General features: G+C 56.6%; 11 protein-coding genes across 11 annotated transcripts; 6 read left to right on the top strand and 5 right to left on the bottom strand.

Annotated features, from left to right (window-relative positions):
* Positions 1-461: 461 nt before the first annotated feature.
* Positions 462-1,276, top strand: VTJ04DRAFT_6901 (uncharacterized protein; the record flags this gene model as incomplete). Its single annotated transcript, XM_069365172.1, has 3 exons — positions 462-494; positions 561-1,034; positions 1,106-1,276. 3 exons carry the CDS (start codon positions 462-464, stop codon positions 1,274-1,276), a joined length of 678 nt encoding a protein of 225 aa, XP_069218925.1.
* A 127-nt stretch (positions 1,277-1,403) lies between these two features.
* On the bottom strand, positions 1,404-1,966 carry VTJ04DRAFT_6902 (uncharacterized protein; the record flags this gene model as incomplete). Its single annotated transcript, XM_069365173.1, has 2 exons — positions 1,404-1,734; positions 1,920-1,966. The coding sequence occupies 2 exons, from the start codon at positions 1,964-1,966 to the stop codon at positions 1,404-1,406; spliced, it is 378 nt and encodes a 125-aa protein (XP_069218926.1).
* Positions 1,967-2,017: 51 nt separating this feature from the next.
* VTJ04DRAFT_6903 (uncharacterized protein) lies at positions 2,018-3,187 on the bottom strand (the record flags this gene model as incomplete). The annotated part of the gene is made up of 2 exons (XM_069365174.1): positions 2,018-2,687; positions 2,799-3,187. The coding sequence occupies 2 exons, from the start codon at positions 3,185-3,187 to the stop codon at positions 2,018-2,020; spliced, it is 1,059 nt and encodes a 352-aa protein (XP_069218927.1).
* Positions 3,188-3,661: 474 nt separating this feature from the next.
* VTJ04DRAFT_6904 (uncharacterized protein) lies at positions 3,662-5,949 on the top strand (the record flags this gene model as incomplete). Its single annotated transcript, XM_069365175.1, has 2 exons — positions 3,662-5,714; positions 5,816-5,949. The coding sequence occupies 2 exons, from the start codon at positions 3,662-3,664 to the stop codon at positions 5,947-5,949; spliced, it is 2,187 nt and encodes a 728-aa protein (XP_069218928.1).
* Positions 5,950-7,155: 1,206 nt separating this feature from the next.
* VTJ04DRAFT_6905 (uncharacterized protein) lies at positions 7,156-8,711 on the top strand (the record flags this gene model as incomplete). Its single annotated transcript, XM_069365176.1, has 3 exons — positions 7,156-7,310; positions 7,396-8,458; positions 8,649-8,711. The coding sequence occupies 3 exons, from the start codon at positions 7,156-7,158 to the stop codon at positions 8,709-8,711; spliced, it is 1,281 nt and encodes a 426-aa protein (XP_069218929.1).
* A 1,390-nt stretch (positions 8,712-10,101) lies between these two features.
* On the top strand, positions 10,102-11,160 carry VTJ04DRAFT_6906 (uncharacterized protein; the record flags this gene model as incomplete). The annotated part of the gene is made up of 4 exons (XM_069365177.1): positions 10,102-10,191; positions 10,259-10,570; positions 10,666-10,957; positions 11,033-11,160. The coding sequence occupies 4 exons, from the start codon at positions 10,102-10,104 to the stop codon at positions 11,158-11,160; spliced, it is 822 nt and encodes a 273-aa protein (XP_069218930.1).
* A 407-nt stretch (positions 11,161-11,567) lies between these two features.
* VTJ04DRAFT_6907 (uncharacterized protein) lies at positions 11,568-11,921 on the bottom strand (the record flags this gene model as incomplete). The annotated part of the gene is made up of 2 exons (XM_069365178.1): positions 11,568-11,816; positions 11,889-11,921. 2 exons carry the CDS (start codon positions 11,919-11,921, stop codon positions 11,568-11,570), a joined length of 282 nt encoding a protein of 93 aa, XP_069218931.1.
* Positions 11,922-12,811: 890 nt separating this feature from the next.
* Positions 12,812-15,160, bottom strand: VTJ04DRAFT_6908 (uncharacterized protein; the record flags this gene model as incomplete). Its single annotated transcript, XM_069365179.1, has 5 exons — positions 12,812-13,491; positions 13,549-13,811; positions 13,862-14,068; positions 14,121-14,852; positions 15,039-15,160. 5 exons carry the CDS (start codon positions 15,158-15,160, stop codon positions 12,812-12,814), a joined length of 2,004 nt encoding a protein of 667 aa, XP_069218932.1.
* Positions 15,161-16,147: 987 nt separating this feature from the next.
* On the top strand, positions 16,148-18,129 carry VTJ04DRAFT_6909 (uncharacterized protein; the record flags this gene model as incomplete). Its single annotated transcript, XM_069365180.1, has 4 exons — positions 16,148-16,450; positions 16,542-17,445; positions 17,507-17,667; positions 17,728-18,129. The coding sequence occupies 4 exons, from the start codon at positions 16,148-16,150 to the stop codon at positions 18,127-18,129; spliced, it is 1,770 nt and encodes a 589-aa protein (XP_069218933.1).
* Positions 18,130-19,161: 1,032 nt separating this feature from the next.
* Positions 19,162-20,040, top strand: VTJ04DRAFT_6910 (uncharacterized protein; the record flags this gene model as incomplete). The annotated part of the gene is made up of 2 exons (XM_069365182.1): positions 19,162-19,222; positions 19,424-20,040. 2 exons carry the CDS (start codon positions 19,162-19,164, stop codon positions 20,038-20,040), a joined length of 678 nt encoding a protein of 225 aa, XP_069218934.1.
* Positions 20,041-20,489: 449 nt separating this feature from the next.
* Positions 20,490-21,862, bottom strand: VTJ04DRAFT_6911 (uncharacterized protein; the record flags this gene model as incomplete). Its single annotated transcript, XM_069365183.1, has 3 exons — positions 20,490-20,797; positions 20,852-21,631; positions 21,814-21,862. 3 exons carry the CDS (start codon positions 21,860-21,862, stop codon positions 20,490-20,492), a joined length of 1,137 nt encoding a protein of 378 aa, XP_069218935.1.
* Positions 21,863-22,762: the final 900 nt, after the last annotated feature.

Here is a 22,762-nt window from a genome sequence, read left to right on the forward strand (position 1 = left end):
ACAGCAAAAATAAGGCTGAACCCCGCCCCCACTCCACCCGGCCGGACCCCACTGCGGGGCATCACCAGGTTTTCGGCCGCGTCCTGCCGACGACAGCGGCTTCAGCGGCTTCAGCGGGGTGGGGTCGCCATCCCAAGATTTCATGCACTTTCCAGGCATCCCTTTAAGCCCGGGCGCCTATCCCTTGTCCTTGGTGTAACTTTTTTTTTTTTTCGTCTCATATATCTACAAGAGTTTCTTCAAAGCCTCATTTCCTGCCGTCTCCGAGAATCATCATCTTTCAAGTAGTGGGTGAGTTGACATCATCTCCAGTTCACTAACTTTCCCAAGTTAAACTGGTGAACTAACCGACCACCAGAAATCTTACTGAAACATCACTTCACAACCTCTCCCCCTTCCATCCAACCTTTAAAACTCACAACCTCACCTCTCACCTTGAACACATCACCACCGCCGCCAAAATGGTCAAGAAAATCTACGTCACCTACAACGACGTACGTTTTCCACTCCTCCCCGGGCCCCTCCCCTCACTTCTCCTCATCCACTAACCCCCTCTCCAGGTGCACAAACTGTGCCAGGAATCCGCCCCCGAAATCCTGGCCAAATTTGAGCCGCAGCTCATGATCGCCATCGGCGGCGGCGGCTACGTGCCCGCCCGCATCCTGCGCTCCTTCCTCAAGAAGCCAGGCAGCCCCAACATCCCCATCCAGGCCATCGGTCTGTCTCTGTACGAGCGCCTGCCCAGCAAGAACGGCAACGGAAGCAGCAGCGGTAGCAGTACCCCCGGTGCTGAGGAAGACGACGGCGTGGTTGAGGAGGCCGGCACCCAGGTCACCCGTACCCAGTGGCTCGACATGTCGGCGCTCGGGGAGCTGAGCAACCTGGTGGGCAAGCGGGTGTTGATCGTGGACGAGGTCGACGACACGCGCACGACGCTCGACTATGCGGTGCGCGAGCTGCAGAAGGATGTGGAGGAGGCAAGGGCTAAATTGGGGATTGATGCCAAGACGGAGTTTTCCATCTTTGTGCTTCACGTAAGTCTTTCTTCCCACGGATCTGCTCCGTTGTGGCGGACGGTGATAGGACTGACAAATCTCGGCGACAGAACAAGGACAAGCCCAAAAAGGGCCACCTTCCCGAGGACATCCTCAACGGTCGCTACCTTGCCGCCCGCACCGTCGGCGACGAGTGGATCTGCTACCCCTGGGAAGCTCAGGACATTGACCTGCACGACAAGCTGGCTGCCGAGGCCAAGGCTGCTGAGGGTCAGTCCTAAGCTTTGGGCCCAATGTTCATGAAGTAAACACAATAGAAGAAACCAAAGTGAATTAAACGAAAGCCGGTGAGTTCGCGCACGTACTTAACGGGTGGGCGGGTGGCAGGGTTGCTGCGCGGACCCCGGGTCACTGCGCTTGACTCGGCTGGACAGCGAAAGGAAAGGATTTTATGTCCTGGACAAGGGGGGCGAGTGAGTTTTTCCTCTCGGATCCTGAGTGTTGGGACAATGTTTTCGACACCAGTTGCTTTGCGGCGGATATCAGGTAAATCGAAGTTTGATGATGATGCATTGAGCCCGGGCGTAGATGGTGTCGGTAGTTTGGGGCGTTGGAGGAAACTAACGCGGAGATGTGACGGACGTCGAGGAAAGTGCATGGGAAACGTACACATGGAGGTTGCGGAGCATATCCCCGTTCACGGGGGCTTGAGGAGAGTTGGGGGATGGTGGATAATCCCCTGAGGTGGGTTGACGATAATAGCACTCCGAAATTTTCCAATCAAGATGGCTTGATCTCATAGATATGATGTCAATGACCAGACGTTCGATGACCAGCCCAGACCTAAGGTGCTTATGTATCATGTATGACAATCCCCGCCGTGTAACACTCCATGTCGCCTGGATTATCAGCCTCGTCGCCTACGGGACTCTAAGTGGTGACCTGAGTCTAGCCATACAAACCATACCCATCCGCCATCTTAATTTTTATTCACACAGCCTCCCGCCCTCTATCTCCCCAGATTACCGCTTTTCTTTCTGATGCTTTTCCCGCATCCTTTTCTCATGCTTCATAAACTCCCTTATCCCCACGGGGACGTGCTTATACAGCTCCTCATCCCAGAACTCCTTATCCTTCGCCTTCTCCCCTACTGCCCAAGTGGTATCAAGCCCACCGCCATCCTCATCCATCGACATTTCCCCGCCGCGATCAGCCACCTCCTCATGCACCCCCATCCTCATCCCTTTCCCCTGCTCCACCCCTTCCATGCTCGCCTGCGTCATGCCCACCTCCTCGCTGACCGCCTCCCCCTCCCGCTGCTGCTGTTCCTGCTGCTGCCGGGCCTTTAACCGCCTCTCCGCCTCCGCCGTGGCCGCCGCCCACTCCTCCATCTCGTCGCGGTACCGGTCCCAAACGCAGTCGACGCACCCGCTCATGCAGCAGTTATCCGGCTCTTCAGGCTTGGGCGGGATGCGCACGCCGGCGACGACGCGGTAGGATTTGGTGCGTTCCAGGAGGGATTGCCTGTATGCCTCCGGGTCGGAAGAAGAGGCAGGGAGGGAACTCCCTGGCCCGGCCAGGCGGGGCCCGAAGGTGATTAGGGGCTGGCTGCTGCTGGAGCGGGCCTGTTGGGGAGCGGGGTTGTTAGATGGGGTTTGGTTTTCCTGTGGTGATATTTGAGAATCGGAGGATCTGGATGGTTGGGGATGGGTGTGTGAGCCCCTGGTGGGAAGAGGAGGAGGAGGGGAACGGTGGTTGGCTATTATGGCTGGATGAGGGGAGGTAGGTGGTGGTTAGACGGACTTGGCCTTGGCCGAGGCTGGCTCTTCCTTCTTGATGTCGGCGGTGACGGAGGCCTTGGCCTTGCGCCCGCGGCCGTTGCGCTTCTTGTCCTCGGCGGCGGGTTCGGCGGCTGCAGGAGCAGGCTCAGCTGCCTTCTCGGCCGGGGGCTTGGACTCCTTCGGCTCCGGAGCGGGTTCCGCCTTCTTGGGGGTCGGCTGTGGAGACTCGAGCTTGGGCGTGGGCTGAGTGCCGAGCTTGTAGCTCATGACGGCCTCGTAGAAGGCCCCGACGGGGTGAATCTGCTCGGAGGGGCTGCTGGCGATAATGGGCACGACGGGGCGCGGGGCAGAGGTGGCCATGGCGCGGGCCAGGATGCGCCCCGGTTGGGCGCTGAAAAGGGCTCTCCTCATGTTGAAAAATTTATTGAATTTTACGGGGTTGTTTATTCCAAGTCTGCGCAGCCGGGAATGCACCGGCGGCCTTGATATGTTTTGTGGTGTTTTTACCAGGGATGCGGCGATTATCGGCTGTCTTCGGACGAGTTTTGACGGGTTTTTGGCTGATGATTTTTCGGAGCAGGGGGTCCAAGGGAAAAATGTGGGGCACGGCTCGTTCCGTTTCGGGGAACCCGCTGTGCGTCAGGACCCAGTGTGAGCGGACAGTTTCCAGACTGTACCAGACACCGTCCGCCGCAGTGGGGTCCGCTAACACCAACACCCCGGAGATGGACCAATCCGAATCCAAACAATCAACAACAGACCAAACTTCAAGATCCGACATCACAGCATCACCATCCACGCGCCATTGACGCGTCGCAACGGCAGTTTTTCGTGTTTTTGTCATTCCTAACCATGTGCCCATAGTTGCGACCCCAATTGACCTCCATGGAGACCTCGGCGCCCAAGCGGCGCAGAACCTCGCCACGCACCGCCGTGGCCGTCCACCCCGAAGAACCCTCCGCCTCCATCCACGATGCCCCTCGTCGCCTTGGTTCCTCGCCCACGAGGCCGTCTTTCGCCTCGCCTACCCGCGCCAGCATGGAGCGCCACAACCCCGAAATCCTGCGCCGTCGAGAGAGCCAGCCTAGGCGTCTGCGCTCCTCGCCAGACACACCCCAAGCCGCGTCGCGTCCAACCACCCCCGATAGTACCGGCGGCCTGGCCAGCGCCATGCGCTCCCAGTTGGACCTGCGGTCCGGCACTCGGGGTCGCGAACCCCCTTCTTTGCCGCCCAACAGTGGCGGAAGTATCTTGGGCTCCCCGCCTCGACGCCTCGGCCCCAAAAGCCCGGTGCGTCCGCCGCGGCCGCTCCCTCCTCCCGCCCCGGAAGTCGACGACGAACTGCTCAAGGTCATAACGGGCCGTGTAGCAACGAGGAACCTCGGCGTGCTTCCGGAAGTGGAGGTGCCAGAACCCGAGCTTCCACCTACTCCAGACAAGCCCGACCCTGTCGTGAGCACCCCGCCCTCGGGCATTCATACTCCCTCGCGCCGGAAGCGCTCCAAGGCACATGGCTCATCCCCGCTCAAACAGCCGCCCTTACGGCCTCCGGGACTACCCTCCAAAAAGACCGCCGGTTCTTCGGCGGAGGAACCTCGGGAACAACAACACAAAGAACCCACCACGGCCGAACTCCGCGGCCTGGCGCCTCCGGACCCGGACGCAGACAAAAAGAAACTCCGCGACTCGTTGCTTGCTGAGATTCGGCAGCTCGAACACGACCTGGAAGTCGCGGGCCGCGAGAACGAGCGCATCCGCCAAGCCCACCTGGCTCGTAGGGAACCCTCACCCCCGTCCAACGCTGACGAGATCCTCCGCGTCCTTAGCCGCCACGCTCTGCCTCCGGACGCAGCCAAACCGGAACCGCCCAATCCAGCGGAATCCTGGCTTGCCTCGGCCCTCAACCCCATCGCCTTCCTTCCCTTCAGCAAACCCGGCTCCCAACCCAGCCTCCCTCCACCCAAAGATCAGCCCGACAACCTCCCTCCACCCATCTCCCACCACCCCATCCCCATGTCCGCCGACGAAGCCCTCCCCTACCTCCAGGTCTTTACTCCCTTGGTATTCACCTCCCAGGTCTCCCCTCTCCCTCCACAACCATCATCCGACGATGACAACCAAACCACCCAGCCCTACGAAAAACCTCTACTCCAACAACACCGAATCACCGCCTCCTCCTCCTCCCCGCGCGGCCTCTTCTCCGCGCACATCCACATGACCGTCGACACCCGCAACATGTCCATCGCCCAGCTCTCCGTCCCGCGCCTCGAACCGGCAGCGGAGCCCGAACTCAGGCCCTTCATTGAGCGCATCGTCGGTCCCGCCTCCTCCTACCACCGTCCCTCAGCAGAAGCGGACGGCAAGCTGCCAATATTGCGGCACAGCGCCCTGCACAACAACATCGGCGTGCTCGCCTGGGCCATGGCTGAGTGGTTGCGCGTGGCGATCCAGCGGGCGCGCGTCTGGCGCGTGCTGGACAGGGAGTGCGCGGCCGGGGAGGAGGCGGTGAGGGAGATGTGCAAGAGGCAGAGGGAGAGGAAGAGGAGGTTGGCGAGGAAAATGAGAGCGAAGAGGGGGAAGAGGAAGCGGTTGCTTGGGGAGGAGAGTACTAGGGAGCAAGGCGAGGGGGGAAGTGATGAAGAGGAGGAGAGGGGGGCGGGGTCGGGTTCTGTTGCTGGTGGTGATGATGGGGAAGAGGAGGATGGGAAGATGGAGAAGGAGACGGCGGCGGATTTGTTGCCGTTTATGGGGAAGACGAGGATGGATTTGGAGATTCCGGTTTTGACGGCGGCGGGGTCGGGTGGGAAGGGGAGAGGGAAAGGCAAGGGAGGAGGAGGAACAGAAGTGTCGGCGTTAAGAGTTCAGTGGAAGATTGTGTTTGACTGGACCGGCGAAGCGAGGAGTGAGATTGGTGTGTTAGTTGGGGTACCGGGGAAATGTAAGTCTTGTTCCCTCCTCCTTTCCTCGAGCGTTGGCGTCTTGTTCCGTTGTCAATTATTCTGGCCAGTGCTAACGTGTTTTTCTTGACGAATATTACAGGGCATCAACATGACCAACGTGGCCGTCTCGCTGGGCTGCCGAAACTGTTTGACGAGTTGATACGCGCCGGGGAGGAGCCGCTGGATGCAGTGAGGACGATGGTGTGCTTGTTGGCGGGGGAGGAGCGGGAGTGAGGAGAGCAGGGAATGACATGGGAATGGGTGTTGTTAGGCTCCCGCAGGCGTTATTGATCTCATGCGACCTCGTCCTAGCGCAGCGTGTCAATGTTGACTTTGTCACATTTGGTGTACATCCTTATCCCCGATTCAAGTCTAGGTGAGATGGCTGTCGGCAATTGCCTATATATATGTTCATGATCATTGCCGATGTCTTTGGCACGACAGCGCCGTTCCTCAGCCGGAGATTACCTTGGTTGCCCCGCAGCGGATCCTCCGGGCTGGGCCTTCGAACCTTCGGCGTCTGGAGCTCCACTTCGGCCCCACATCGGTCACCGAGCCGGGCCCCGCTCCGGTCAAGTTCCGACTTCAATCCCGGCGTTGCGGAGTCAAAGCATTCATTGTTCGGGTAAGCACTAATACACTTCACCGTTTTCAGAACCGGACCTGAACATATTGCATCCGCGTCTTCACCTTTTACATTGAACGGTTCTCATCACTCCCCACTTTTTCATCTCTTCCCGCCATCGCAGGGGACGGGAAACATGATGAAACCGAGATAAAGGGCGCGAACCACGGATCGAAACATGTGGTCACCGGAAGCCGTATGGGATACAGCTATATAACGGCTGCCGTGTCCATGTAAGCCAGTGCTGGCAATCTGTCCGTGACAGGGCCCCATCCTATCAGCTTGCGCTTAAGTCCAGCTGAAGTTGCATTGCCGGCACTTGAAACCGCCCGCGAGGTAGCACAACACCGGCACGGCCGGCCGGCACATCTTCACCCGGCCCGACAACATATCGTTTCTAGAGTCGCGCAATGGGCCTGGATGGTTGTGTTGATAGACTGGTTCAGATCGACCTCTCTTTGCTGAGGTACCTAGGACCTATTGTGCTTGTCTCCTTGTGTTGTCCATGTCTACCTATTCTCGTCCCTGTCTATCTCTCCTCCATACTCCCACATCTGCGTGGTATAGAAAGTTCATTGTGACTAGAATGCACACCTACCTGACCAGAGAGGGCGAACAAGAGGTAGTCTGATCATCGGTAAACGTTATTACTCCCAACCCAACAAGGTCCGAATGAAATCCCCAACCGCCGCAATCTCACTTTTCTCCCTCGCCCTCGTCACCGCCTCCGCCGCCGCTCCAAACCTGGCACTGCCTAATTCACAGCACCAACGAGCGGCCCTCATCTCAGGAGGTGCCAACAGCCATGTCATCCCATGGTCACCATCACCTACACCCCCGGATCTTCGTGTATTAGCACGACAAGAAGACACTTCAACAACCAAAACCGCAACCCCTACCCGCACGACCGCGGCAACGCGCACACCCACGAGAGAATCTACCTCTGCTGCTGCAACCCGACGCAGCAGCAGTAGCACATCTAAAGTCACTTCCACCACGCGCCGGACAAGTAGCAGTCGGGCTACTTCTAGCCCATCCTCCACTTCCTCCTCCAGCCCCACTTCTCAAACCGGCACCCGCATGTCGCGGACATATGCAACAGCCCCAACTCCCACCTCCATCAACTCTCCAGGTCGATCGGGAGGTGGCAACGACAAGGAGGAGTCAACGAGTTCTTCCAGGACATCGACGTCAGCCCCATCTCAAACCGAAGATCCCCCGAAATCAGCACAGGAGGATTCAAAGGAGGAAGAAAACAATGACAAAGAAAATGAGAGCACGAAGAATACGAGCCTGTCACCCGGCGCAGCAGCGGGTATCACGGCCGGCGTGGTCCTGTCTCTAGCGCTCTTGTGCGCGGCCGGGTTCTATTTCTGGAGGACCCGGAAGGGAGGGATTCGTGGCGCTGTGGTCACTGCCGACGGACCGAGCGAGTTGCCGGGGGATGATGAGAGGGGTTTCGTGAAGGAGATGGAGGGGGATGGGCCGGGTGGTAATAGTGGCGGTGGTGGTGGTGACGGGCGTGGGAATGGAGCCTCGGGATTTGGACCACTCCCAAGTGGTGGTGGTGGGAATGGTGACAGAGGCAGTGGTGGAGGTGGTCGTGAAGTTAGAGCGTGTGATGCTGTTGGAGCAGCGATCGGTATGATGGGCATCAAAGACGAAAAGGAGGCTGCTCGGAATGGCAAGACGTGGGAGAAAGAGAGCAGTGGCGGCGGAGGCGGCACGGTGTATGTGATTCTTCCCGCCATTGCCACCGGAGCCGTGCCGGGCGAACTTGGATTCAAGGTTCCCATCACCAGTCCTCCTGCGGCTGTGAGCTATCCTCCGCATCAGAGCCAGAAGGAAGCACACGGTCATGAGCAACCGACAAGGGAATATTACATGTCCCCTGCCTCCTTGGTGCACTTGGGCACAGCATCGGGCTTCGTCGGAGGAGCACGAGATAACCCATCATCCGCTCAGCCGATCAGCCAGCCTCCGACGGCAGTCCCGCCCGCAAGCTATCCGGCCATGGCCGTCTCGCCAATAACACCGGGGGGTTCCGAAGGGCAAGCTCAAACACCATCATCAGCAGCGGCCCCCAATTCTCTCCATTTCCAGTATCCTCTGGCGAATGTGAGCCAACCCCTGAGTCACCACCACCCAATGGCACCTGCATCATCACTTCAAAGATCAACAACCATTCATAGTGATATGACAATGGCAACGACAACGACAACGCACCCGACGTCAGCACGACCAGAAAGCGCCACTTTACCAGCCCTCATCCAGCGCAACAACCTCGATAGTACTACCCCCTCCCCAGCTCCCTCCGTATCAACAACAACAACAACAAGTCCAGTCACTCCGCGCGTCCCGTCCTATCTAATCCCTGGCGGAGATCACGCAAGAGCGCTCAGCTTCTCTGTACGCGGCCGTCACGGCCGGGCTGTGATTGCCGGCATGGGACGTGGAGTATCGGTCAGGGGAGATGTCGCCGAACTGGTTGGATCGCCGGTCGAGAGGCAAAAAGAAGGGGGTTCTTTTCAGATTGGGTATGTCGTCGTTGAAGAGGCGCAGCTGGAGCCAAAGCTAGAGCGGGAAGAGCGGCAGAAACGAGATCCAGATGGAGCGAAAGAGACGGAAGATGGGCGAGGGGTGGAGGGGAGGGTTGAGTTGCCATAGGTTCGGTGTCTGATTCTGGATTTGGTGTTGGCGTTGTGGTTGTAAGAAGGTTGGGTAGACGGATTGAGGCGGTTGGGGGTAGACGTAACGTGAGGTCGTGGAAAGGTATGGGTACCTCAGATTCTTTGATTTCTCAAGTCTATTAGTGAGGAGAAGGTTGGAGCCTGTCGTATGTAGACTTCCATGGCGTGGAAGGAACCGGGTCTCGTTCTTGAGATGAAGAAAAATTGGGCCCCTAATTACCGGAAGTTGAGGATTGTTGACATTATGAGTCCCTGCATGCACAAACATTCAGCCCGTGCAAAAGACCTCGACGTCATGCCCGCCGTCGGCGGTGCCGGGTACGCTTCACGGCTCAGGCCCGCCACAATCGATAACTTAGTAAACCCTCTCCAACCAATTTAAGAGGTATGCAGTCCTAAGGCCTGTGTCGACGTGCAACACATAAGCACTAAGCCGCTGGGCAATCTTGTGTTAAGCTGAATGCCCGGATACGGCCGTCCCAGATCTGTGAGCCTTCGGTGTATTTGGCCCATGTTCGACTGATTGGATGGGTCTATCCTCAACAGCTCCGTCACCTTGCCGTTGGTTGTCCAATAGAGAAATATCGCGCAAGACGCTTGTCTGACGCTGTGAACGAGAAGATGTAAGGGAGGCCATTCGGAGCAGGGCGCCGAGTAAGGTTGTGCAACTTTAACTTCCCTAGCGTCAAAGTACCTGAACTTCCACTGCGGCTTGCTGTTGAAGAGGATGCATCTCACCAGGAGGGTGAAGCTGTGACGACTTGGCGACGAGACAATCACTCACAATCACAGCGTATCACCATGTGGATGAGGGTAAGAGGGGGGACTTGCGAAGATGGCATTGACGGGGCATGGGAGTCTCTGGACTCGGAATGTGCTTGGAGTGTCTTGAAGACATGGATGACCAGCCAGTTTGTCTATATAAACCCAGGAGAGACTCCTCATGTCAGGACCTCCAAGTTGAGCATCCCTCAGCATCAACCTCCTTGACTCATCTTCAAACATCCTCAAACATCAGCCCTTCGTATCACACCTTGTCTAGTTCCTCAGACCCCGCTCCAACCACCCAACATGGCGCTCACCACTGCCGCAGCGATGGCTGCCTTGTTCAACACCATCCCCACGATTGACAAGTTGGTTCAGTCGTTCGACTTCGAAAACGTAAGCCAGCGCATCACAGTTGATACCAACTACGCTAGGCTAACAATAAACTCGCAATCAATAATAGATCAATGTCAGAGAGGAGACCCGCCAAGACTTCCTCAGTGTCGGGTTGGCGCCTTCGTACGGCACGCTCACCAGCGAATCGATCAAAGAGCTCGACGACGAGCTCAAGGTCATGATCGCCGGCGCCGTCAAAACGCTTGCCCAACTCCCGTCGAACGCCCGAAGCTGGGACATGGTCGTCTCGACCTTGCTGAACTGCCCCTTGCTCGAGCCCGACGGCGATGCCATCGAACGCTCCGACAAGCTGATCAAGCCTGCACGCATCAATGCCTTCAAGTTTGATGGATCGCCCGATGCGGGCATCGTAAACGAGGTGCGTGCGTGGGCTGATGATTATTATTCTGACTATCAGTCTCTGCATGATCGAGGAGAGGCCGGCCGGAAGCTCACGCGTTCCATCATTAACAGGTCAAAACGTGGTTCACCAACCTCATCAACGACGAGGATGTGCTGAAATCGACGTCGATCGACATAGGGATCCTCGCCAACCTCGTTGCGAAGACGGGAGCGACGGTGGACGACTTCGGGACCTTCTTCTACAAGAACGAAAGAAAGCAGAAAACCTTGCTGGACATTGGCGTCCTCCGCTTCCCAGACCTGAACAACCCCCATTTCAAGGTCTATCGGATCCAGCTCACAGCCTGGGCCCATTCCGAGAGAGTCTTGATGGTCCAGGAGGACTGCAACGGCATCACTGGAGGTGAGCATTATTCACGCTGAGTTTCATTGAGGAGATGCTGGGGAGTTTTAACTAATATGGGTTTGCGCCTAACAGAGTACGCCGTCCGCAAGTTCAAGCCCCGCGAGTCGGTTATTAAGAGCATGACGGCGAAAGCTTTGGATAGGGCCATCTCGGAGGCAAACAACCTGTTCGCGGAACTGGATGACGAACCCACTGCTTAGGCAACGTCTCGAAAGGAGGCAGACATATGAAGTCTCTGGAGAGCATGCGTTTCTTTTCTTGTTGAACCTGGGTCGATCACGTACACTCCTTTAGTTGGTTAGCATATCTGACGACACGGAGCCGACATGTGTGTCCAATGCTTTAGAGACATGTTCCTAGTGTTATCTTGGGTTATTAACATAGATGAAACTTCAGGCTGGAAAAAAGTCGTGATATCATTTATGATGTATACGACGTGATTACATACCAACCACGAGTGACCACCTATTAAGCGAAAACAAGAACAACGGTAACCCCTCTGAACACAGCAATTACTCGGTCTTCCAAACAGCGGCATGAAACATATCAATAAACCAGCCCTGAGAGCTTTCACCAAGTTGCTCTCTCACTCAGACGAGCTCTTGGGCTACTCTGACATCTCCACCCACGCATTATGAACTCTGATCATGTGCCCCTTCGGCACGAGAACCCATGGGCTTATCTTATTCCTATCGTCCCACCTCCAGTTCCCTGTGGGATGGGTGTGCTGTGAGGTTGCGGGATCGTACACCATGATAAAGGAACCGCGGCCTCGAAGCCATCGATCCTTGTCCGCAGGATCAAACGTCCAGATCATGGTGTGCTCGAGCTGGCCACTGAGGGCAAGCTTGCCGGGCTGAGGAGAAGAAGGAAATCCAGTTAGTTAAACAATCGTACGAAACGAAATGTCACATAGTAATACCCATACCTTGGGCTGGAGTCCATAGAGGAGAAAGCCCATCGTCTCGAAAATGTCTCCGGGTTTCAATTCGTGGGTGTGGTGAAGATGCTGCTGTTAGGACGGAGAACTTTGTTCAACGAAAAGATTGATGGTCGAAGGACGGAAGGGGAGTGGAAGCACGGGTTGATGCAATCGTTGTGACATATTTATGCTCAGTGCTCCCTGACCAAATGATGACATGATGACGTTTCCAATACAGATCTGATTGAGCCATGTAGCCCTCGTGAAGTCCGAGTAGAGGTTCAAGTGCGAGTCCGGCTGTGTTGATCTGGCCTGAAGTCTCAATCAAAGATTCTTACTTAAATTTATAGCGATACTCCTACACTTCTTCTTTCTTTCTTTCTTTCTTTCTTTCTTTCTTTCTTTCTTTCTTTCTTTCTTTCTTTCTTTCTTTCTTCTTTTCTGTTTTTCTCTTTATTTCTTTGTTTGCTTTTTTCTTCTTTTTTCCTTCTTGAAGTACTTTCCAGCCTGTCTAGTACGGGTGCTAGTTACTTCAGCGGCCCTTTAATACGGATGCGCTGATTTCTATGTCGATTTTCATATCCGCGGCAAGACGGCCTCTCGAGCACATCTTTGGCGCAGAACTCACCAAGGCCATCAAGAACTCTCGCCAGTGAAAAAGGGAGGAGGGAGAAGAAGGGGAACTGCAACACCAGGTGCCCAGGACGAGTTGTGTATACATTGCGATGCCAGAAGACTTGACTCTAGATGCCCAGCTCAGAACATTTGGGTTCGCCAGGATATGGGGCTGGCGCTTGGTAACTCCCTAAACATACAGTGGTCCCTAAACATGCAGCGGGAGAACAGTGGTGGCGGCGCCATGGGTATATAGTATAATAATACAGCGAGTTCGACTCAAAAGATTGGAAGCATGGATGCATTTTCTCTCCTTAATAGACCTCCCAATTCATATCAAACAACCCTGCAATCCACGCCTCCGAATCATCCGGCTGCAAGAACGTCATATTCAACCCATCCACCCCACCAGCACCTCCTCCTCCTGCATTCACCACGCCCGCCTCCATCGGCGCCCCTGCCGCCACCGGCACTCCACCTCCTCTTCCACTCCTCTGCTCCGGCCCAGCCACCGCCAGCTCCTTGGCCCAATTATTCCTCATGCTCCTCGCAAACCTCGCAAACTTGGAAAACGAATCCTCCTCAACCGTCGGCCCACTCGCCAGCCTCCGCGTGGCGGCCGCCTCCTGGAACCCCGCCTCGAGGCGGTCCAGCACGCTCAGCAGGTCGAGCCTCTTCCGCACCGCGCGGCAATCCCACCATCCCCCGGCCTCGTGGTCGTCCAGCACCGACAGCCGGTACAGCGTCAGGGCGCAGTGCGCCATGCTCCACCAGTAGCCGAAGGTCATGCCGACGTAGACGTAGCTGGGGATGGAGAAGTGGCGGTCGAACCAGTCGCCCGCGGCAGAAAGGCAGGCTTCGAGGGCTTCGTGGCGCTGCATGTTGTGCGTGAGGCTGGGGTTGGTGGTGGTGGAAGACGGTGGTGGGGTCGGTCGGGAGATGGCAAACTCGTGGATGGCAAGCTCGGCGTAGGAGATGTGACTGAGGATGGTATCTGTGACGGGTCAGGATATTGGATAAGGAGAGAGTTTTGGCTGGCGTGGTGGCATACCGTTTTGCTGCAAGTGGGGAGGCAGCTGTGCCTTGTGGTGCTGGAGCTGGGAGCGCAGAGCAGCCAGGACGTAGCTGGGAGGTATCCCGTCGGGTGACTGCGATGTGACTCGTGTCACCTGTTCGATGATGAGCTGGACCTTGACTTGAGCAGCTAGCAAGTCATCGCCGTCCCATTCCCGATGTTGCGTCAATGCTTGAAGGCATTCATCCATGTGTGGCGTCCAAGTAAGGGCGTCGAGGCGTTTGATGGAATAGGATATTCTGTGTCTGTTAGCAGGAGGCGTTTTTTGGATGTGACAGGCTGCACATACTGTGAGGTGAGTAAAAAGCACGCGAGCACGGCTCGACGCTCCACCTGAGTTTTTTCCCTGGGAGGTGGGTGGAAGGGGGTTCTGAGGCAAACTGAGAGGCAGGGTTCTGTGGGAACCTTGTTGAGTCCTAGGTCGAAGACCAAAGACTTGGCGAGAGATGCCATGACGGAGAGGATGGACTTGTCTCCCTTGATGTGAAAATGGGCCCTGGGAATGTGAGCGACGATGGCCCTGGATCGCCAGAATGGAAAGCACATACCAGCCCATGATGACGAGAAGACCCAACAACATATCGAGATTTTTCTCGTGATCAACAACCATCTTTTGAGCGAGGAACCTTTTGACGGTGTCGCTCATGGACAGACGGCGGTCGGCGTTTCTACATGTAACGGTCATGATGGTAAACCAGAGGAAGGGATATGTTTCGCGCAGCTTTTCGGATGTCATGGAGGGCGGAAGGTAGATGAATGGCAGGAAGATGAGCATGTATTTGCGGAATATATCGAGGTCTGCTGCGGCTTCGACGGGATTTGGCTGATACAAGCAGAGGGGCATGGACTGTGATGGTGGTGGGGGTGGGATAGACGGCATCGGAGCTGGTCCAGTGGCAGGAGCAGCAGAGATAGTCCCGGCCAGGGGGACCGAGCTTGATGGTGGCGGACACGTTGGTTGCTCATGGTGGCTCTGGGATGGTTGTCGAAGAGGTAGAGAGGAGGGGTGGGCGTGATGCTGGGGAGGCTGGGGCGAACTGTATTCTGACTGAGAGGCCGATGACTGGGTGCTCCAAGCCGAAGTGCCATGGCTGGCATTGGCGGATGTAGGGTCATGGGACTCGGTCCCTTCGGGCACCGTACCCGTCCTGTTGCGGAGGAGGGTGACCAGGTCCTCGAGCTTGGCCTCGAGTTGGGCGGTCCGGGACACATGTGTCTTTTTCCCGTTGCGCTTGCGGACTGACACGGAAGGGATACATTCTTTCTTTAGCCGGTGACACCTAGTGCAACGGTCAGCAGCTGTGGCATGACGGGCTAGAGGTTTGCAGCTGGGAGTGTCTGGACGGGATTCGAGTGCCGCCCCACCATCCGAGGAGGTTCGGGCTCGGCAGCCGATGTCGAGTCCGGAGGTGGCTACTAAGCTACCAATGCCGTTCTTTTGGGGTCTTCTTAAGCTTCTTCCTTACCTCTCGCAACCGTTGCCGTCCAAACGATAAAAGCACTTGCACTTGGCACGGGCACAGCTTGTACATGCCCTGCCGTAGGGTGCTGGCCGGGTGTTTGCTCCACCGTTCGCCGCGTCCGGCATGTTGTGGGATTGTGAAATGAGCGACTGAGGTCAGGCAAAAATGAGATGAAAAAGATGAGAGCACAAGACGGGATGAACACGCAGCAGAAAGGATCAAGCAGGTTTGTTTGGGCCCCGGGTTAGGGTCCGGAAGATCCGAGATGAGGATTCCTTGTGAATGGAGCCATCAAATGGGACACCAAGCAACAGCAGATGATGGAGCTAACTAATTCTTCACACTCCTCGACGAATTTTCCGATGCTCCGGGTCCAATCAAGGAAGGAGACGGAAACCGGACACGTCCGGATTCCCGAAGGCCGAGGAAGGATTTGTTATTTCTGGAGAACCGAGGCAATGGATGCTGTGGGTCGGGTGACAATCCGCTGATTGCCAAGACGGGCGCGTGCAGCGAACTGCGCCAAGAAAAAGCTTGTTTTCTCTCCCGACTGAATCCCCACCACATCAACCACATCAAGAGCTACACCGTCGACATACAGGGTCTTACTCCATAAAGTTTTAGGGTTGGCTTCAATTTAGATGCTTAGACTTTCCGGGTCATCACTACAACAAACTCCCTAACACCGGTAGCATCGATTACAAATATGTCATCCTCCCTCCTCCGTTTTTGGATGGCGGGCTTCCCTAAAACTGGACACAGTCACTGGACTGGATACTTGGGATATAGATGTTCCTCATATGCGGTCAACGCACCATCTGCATTGTGTCTTGCTTTCATCTGAATTCATGTCCCGATGCGGCCATTAAACCTTACTTGTAGAGTCCAAACCCAACCCGTGACCGCGTCTTGAGATGACCGACCTCCTTGTGTTTGCTTCTGTCAACAATCCACTGCAACAACACTTCAACTGACCACCAATGTTGCCATCACATACCTGATCCTCCATCACCATCAGCCTTGCAACTTGCTTTCCCACCGCTTTGTCCCACTCTTGCTATCCTCCCACTTCACCACCATTCGTTCAGCATCTCTGGTTCCTCCCCATAACCATGAGATTGAACAACATCTTTCGACCCCACTCCCCCGGTCCAAAACCGACCGAATACGTACTCCCACCCATCAGCCCCGTCGAGCCTCTAACTATTCACTTCGTTCGGCCCGAGTTCGCGGAATCCCCACTGCCATCTCCGTCCTTGACCGACCATGACGATGCTCACCATCACCAAAACGATGCCACCACCGCCGAGAACCCTCCCCAATGGCTCACCGACACCCGGCTGACCATCGTCTCGCTCTTACTCTCCACCAGCATGTTTCTAATCATGCTGGATAGCTCCATCATCTCGACTGCCGTAAGCGCTTCCATTTTGCCTGCCACCGAAACCTACCAATCCCATCCAGCAGCCTGGCTAACAATATTCCCTCCCGATCTGTGTGCCACAGATCCCGCGAATAACCGACACCTTCCACTCCCTCCCCGACGTCGGCTGGTACGCCTCCATCTACCAGCTCTCCTCGGCCGCGCTGCAGCCCTTATCGGGCCGCCTCTTCCACCGCTTCCGGAACAAGCCCTTATTCCTTCTCTTCCTCTTTCTCTTCCAGCTCGGCACGCTCCTCTGCGCCGCCGCCGCTTCCTCGCCCATGCTGATCGCCGGCCGCGCCGTTGCCGGGCTCGGCAGCGCCGGCTTGGTCACGGGCGGGCTGACCATCATCGCGGCGTCGGCGCCGGTCCACCGCAGAGCCGGGCTGGTGGCCGTGGTCATGGGGTTCGCGCAACTCGGGCTGGCGCTGGGTCCGTTGCTGGGCGGCGTGCTCACGGGGTTGGTGAGTTGGAGGTGGGTGTTTTGGATCCAGCTGCCGGTCGGGGGGTTGTTGGCTTTGGGCGTGGCGCTGGCGGAGGTGCCGGAGCAGTGTGCCAAGCCTGAGGCAAGGGTTGTGTCGAAGAAGGGGTTGGTGAGGGAGCTGGATTTGCTTGGGCTCATGCTGCTTGCCCCGGCGGCGGTTATGTTGCTTCTGGCTCTGCAGTTTGGGGGAGGCAGGTATGGATGGGGAGAGCCGACGGTGGTGGGGTTGATGGTTGGATCGGTCTTGACTGGGTTGGTTTGGGCGGCTTGGAACTGGTGGAAAGGGGACGAGGCGCTCATGCCCGTGTCGTTGATCAAGGTGAGGGCGGTCTGGACAGGCGCCGTTACGCATTTGTGCATCATGACGGGGGTGTTTTGCGCGAGCTTTTTCCTGCCGATTTATTTTCAGGCTGTGAAGGGCATGACGCCCATGACGAGCGGCGTAAGCGTGCTGGCGAGCGTGTTGAGCCAGTTCGTTGCGCTTCCGGTTGCCGGGAAATTAGGTGAGTTCGATTCGCTTGTGGGAGATTCGAATCGTTGGCTGACTGCCTGACACGGCGATAGTCGAACTCACGGGATATGTCGTTCCCTTTGCGCTCTTCTCCGCCATCACCGGCGCTGTTTCCAACGGCCTCTACTCGACCCTCCAACCTGCAACCCCCACTGCCCGATGGATTGGCTACCAAATTCTTAACGGCTTCGGCCGCGGTGTGGGTATGCCAATGGTAAGACCACCCCCGTCCGTATCTTTATACTCGTTCACTCACTCACTCGCCCCGTCACAGGCCGTCCTCGCCGTCCAAGCCGCTCTCCCTCCCACCGACGTCGCCATGGGCAACTCCATCATCATGTTCGTCCAAACCTTCGGCACGGCCATCACCCTCGCCGCATCTGACGCCATTTTTGAAGCCAGCCTGACCCAGGAACTGCGCCTCAAAGCGCCAGGCGTCGACGCTGAGACCGTGATTGCCGCTGGCGGCACGCACTTCCGGGAGATTGCCGACGCGTCCGACCTGGTCGGCGTGGTGGCCGCGTACGCGACATCCGTGGGTCGGGTGTTCTATCTGGCGGCTACCGCAAGCGCGGTCGCGGCGGTTTCGTGCTTGGGGTTGGGATGGGTGGATATGAGGAAGAAAGATGCGCCAAGGGAAGAGGACGGGGTTCCGCTGGGCGAGGTCGAGGCTTGAGTGGATGGAAGGTGGATGGGAGGATCGTTGGCTAGGTCCATTCTTATCATAGCGGGGATTCTCGGTTGGGAGCTGGAATATTATCAGGCGTTTGGGCGCTGGGGCTTGGGGATGGGAATGTGGTATAGAGTCCCGGAAATCATTTTGGGAGTTTGGGCTGGGACGTTCTTGTGACCGGCAAGTATGAGATCCCTTCGCGGAATAACTATGTACGAGTACGTGGGAATCACAGAGGCATCAACTTGTTGGAATATATCCTGGTAGGAGAATGGTGTTGGACTCGTACTGATAATGTCATCAGGCGTATCTTTTCGAAGGACCGCGATACCATCGTGACCATGGTTTCGACTCGACCTGACGACTCAAAAAGACGAACGGATCCCATCGATTCCTGCCTGGATCCGATGACGGATGACCAACAGCGATGAGCAACACTGACCACAAACCCGCGCGACAAACGGAGGCCACGAGGGTTGATGGATCAAACCAGGCCAACACCTCTCCAACGTCTCTACCAGGAGTTTCTTCTCCATGTCGCGACCCAAGGCCGCGATCACAGCGAAAAAAAAATTGGTAGCGTCTCTTTGAGTAGCGTGTCATCCTTAGTGCAGGGGCCATGCTAATCTTCTCTGTATCGTTTCAAATTGACCAAATGCCCCGAAGGGCGAGGAAAGAAAGGAAGAAAAAAGATTAAAACTTGGGGAGCTGAGCGCGTTTAAATAGACGAATCTATCTGGTCTGTGCACCCTTGCAGTCATTTGCAGCCTTGCAGCCATGACTGCAGGCGCCCGAAAAGTGGGGCAAGGCTTGGTTTGGGGACGCCAAGACGCCGGAAGTGGCGGCGGGTGTGGCAAGACCGTGGCTCCAGGTGGCGGACACCTGCCGGCGCTGTGGCTGTCCAACCACCAGCGGCGAGGCTGACGTGAGCTCGGCTTCATTACAATTGAGGACAAAGCGGCATCGTCCTCCTTGGTCTGCGAGGCGCTGCATTCACCGCGAAGTCCTCCACGCGACCCAAGGTGTCCGTCCGCCATGGCGCGAATACACCTGACAATCCTGCTGCTCGCCGTCCTCGCGGCGGTAGCCCGGGCATGTGAGTCAATCCCTCAATCCCTCCTCAACCACCTCATCCACCTCATGCCTCGATCTGTCTTCAACCACAGCCATCCCTCTCTCCTCCACGAATCCAACAGCTCACCTCAGCCCCTCAACCCCTCAATCCATTTCTCCCCGCCCCCATCAACTCAGACACCGAACCTACGTTACTTACAACACCAACTAACCCCACCTCCAGCCCTTCCATCCTTCTGCAAATGCATCTGCGGCCAAGAATACAAAATCATCCCCCTCGGCCCTCAACACGGCGGCGACCAGCCCCAACCGCCACCACCAAAATCCTCCTCCTCCTCTTCCACCTCAACCATCACAGCCACCGACACCCCACCCACACCCACCTCCACAACCCCCGCCACCAACCGACACCTTTCCTCTCCAAATAACCCCTTTCACCTCCTCACCCACCGCGAACCCACCAACTCGTGCCAACAATGCACCCGCGCCTTCTGCCAAAGCTACAACCTGCCCATCTGCAAGGACTTCGACGAAAAGGACATCAAGACGTCCTGCTTCCAGCGCGACAGCCACAAGGACCGCCTCATCATTTGGTGCTTCCTGCTCGCCACGGGAGCCCTGCTGGGCTGGGCCCTGGCAAAGAGGCTTGTTTCCGCTGCCAAGAGGACGTCCTCGTCTTCCTCGTCCGCCAGGCGGGGAACGGCGGTGAGGACGGGCAGGCAGTATGGAGGTGGAGGGAGAGGAGGAGGAGGGTTGTTGGGTCGTGGAGGCGGCGCGGGGAGGAATGTGGCGGCGTATGATCCGTTGGATGATGGGGATAACGGGCGAGGGAGAGGGTAGGCTGGCGGTAGTATGTGATTTTATTTTACGTTTGTTTGGGTTTCTAGGGTTTCGTGGAATGTCAATGATTTGTACCTTGAGAGAGCATGTCTGGAATACAACAACGACTACAAGGATGCAGCCTACGGTTCACACATCATACTTCACCAACCGGACTTCAACACAACCGTTAACGGAAACCGAAGAAGTGTTTTATAGGTACCTAACTCCCGCGAGTCGACAACCCAGGTTCAGCGTCCTCGTTGAAAGGATACAAAGAATACTGCTTTTGTTTGGCCCAACCGACTTTTTCTATCCCACAGGATGCATTTCCACGTTTTCCACGTTGTCCGGATCCATCAACCGCAAAGCAACCATCTCATTAAACCCCTCATACCCCGCGACGCCCGAGCTCAAATGCGACTGATCCCTTTGATGTCCGCAAATCCATCCACGACCCGAGGACGATTCTACTCCTCCTCCAACGGGGTCGTCTTGGGAGATCCGTTCGTAGTCCCCGCAATCAGCTTTCTGCGCTCCCGGACGGCAGCCGCCAGCTCCTCAAGCACCTCAACAGTCGTCTCCCAGCCGATGCAGGCGTCCGTGATGCTGACGCCCTTCTTCAGACCCGAGGGGCCCTCTGGGGGGACCTTCTGGTTGCCCTCGTTGATGTTGGACTCGATCATGACGCCAATGATGGCCCTCTCGCCCTCGCGAAGCTGGTCGGCAATCGCCTTGGCCACCTTGGGCTGATTGCGGTGGTCCTTGTTGGAGTTGCCTAGTCGCAGGTCAGCCATTGAATTGGGGCACACTCGGCTCCGGAATCACCTACCATGCGAGCAATCCACCATGATAGCCAGCTTCTGGCCCTTGGCGATCAGAGCCTTCTTGGCCTCCTGGATGCTGTCCTTGTCGTAGTTGGTGCCCTTGGAGCCGCCGCGCAGGATCACGAAGCCGTGCTCGTTGCCCTTGGTCCGGGTGATGGCCGCCAGACCCTGCTTCGTCACGCCCATGAAATGGTGCTTGGCGGCGGCAGCGCCAATGGCGTCAATGGCAACGCCCAGGCTGCCGTCGGTGCCGTTCTTGAAGCCGACAGGGAACGACAGACCTGAGGCCAACTCACGGTGCAGCTGGCTCTCGGTCGTGCGGGCGCCAATGGCACCGACCGAAATGAAATCGGCAAGGAACTGCGGAGAAATGGTATCGAGCATCTCGGAGGCGATGGGCATGCCGGTCGAGGTGAGGTCGCGGAAAAGCTGGCGCGAGACGCGGAGGCCCTTGTTGATCTTGAAGGTCTGGTCGATATCCGGGTCGTTGATCAGGCCCTTCCAGCCGACCGTCGTGCGCGGCTTCTCGAGGTAAGCACGCATGACCACCACGAGGTCGTCCTGGAGCTTGTCGGAGAGGGCCTTGAGACGCTGGCAGTACTCGATGGCCGTGGCAGGGTCGTGGATGGAGCAAGGTCCGACAATAACGAGGAGCTTGTCACTCTTGCCCATGATGACGCTCACGGCATCCCGGCGGCCCTTGATGACGGTCTGGAGCGACTGCTCGGTCATAGGGATTTCCGAGATGAGCAGGGCTGGCGGAATGAGGGGGTCCTGCCCCAGCACTTCAAAGGGCTCGAGATTAGTGATTGCCATTGAGAGATTAGGTCTTAGGTGCAGAGTTTAGACGCAGGAGAATTAAGATTGAGGAAAACAGTAAAATTGGGAGGCCGATTGAGAGTTTGGCACTCCCGTGGAACACGAGTGTTTGACGAGGCTGGTGGATGGTTGCAGACGGGAGGCTCACCTCGCGTGTCATCCGCCTTCAGCGGCGTGGTCTCTTCGACGCCGGGCATGTTGAGAATTTTCGGCTTTGATCCTTTGTGTTTGGAAGCCTAAGAGGCACAAGGCAGGAAGGCACACAGACCAGGCGGACGAGGCCAGGTCAGAGCGTCCCAGAGATGGTATGGACCGGAAGGTGGATTAGGTAGTCAGGAGAAACCCGGTGAATATAAGCCCAACGGAGTAATAGCAGGACGTGCACGTGGATCAAAGGCGTTTGGAACGGTAGGAATTGGAGATGGAGTCTAGGTTTGTTGTTGTTGGTAGGTTGGCTGGTGATGATGATTCAGAGGCAGAGAGTTTGGGAGGTGGGAGGTGTTTATGGGGGAAGAGAATATATCCGAGAATGATGCGGAAGTGACTCAGTACCAAGTCCAGTCCCTGTCTTTTTTTGTTCAATGTTTGGGACATCGGACCGGGACTCAATTGGGCAGGAAGCGACCTCGCAGGGTTAACAAAGGCGCAATGCATCTTGCGGAAGGGCCATCTTCTCGTTGCAGATGACCGGGGACGGAAGTGGCATTGGCACTGGATTCCCTGTTGGAGAGACTGGAAGATACAATTCATTGTTTGTCTCTCACTTGCCCGGTTCCTGATGACATTTGCACAACGGAAAAGACATGTCATCCTGCCATCCTTGTTGACGTTGCATCCTGAGATGCTGGGAAAGGTGGGGGAGGGGTCAAAATTTCTCCTGTTTTTTGACATTTCTGCCCGCTCTCCGCTTCACCGCCTTTCGTTGACGCTTGGCAACACCTGTCAGCCACCAATTGGCAAATGGTCAATCGTCTCACGCAGGTTTGGAGCTTTTGGAAGATGGATCTGGATCTGATCCATCTCGAGTTGAGATTCTTGGTTGCTCTGAAGATGAATATCAGAAACCCTCCTTGTCACTAGAATTGAGATTGGCCTAG

Source organism: Mycothermus thermophilus (genome assembly GCF_041956435.1).
Source record: "Mycothermus thermophilus strain CBS 625.91 unplaced genomic scaffold VTJ04scaffold_4, whole genome shotgun sequence".
Taxonomy (NCBI): Eukaryota; Fungi; Ascomycota; class Sordariomycetes; order Sordariales; family Chaetomiaceae; genus Mycothermus; species Mycothermus thermophilus.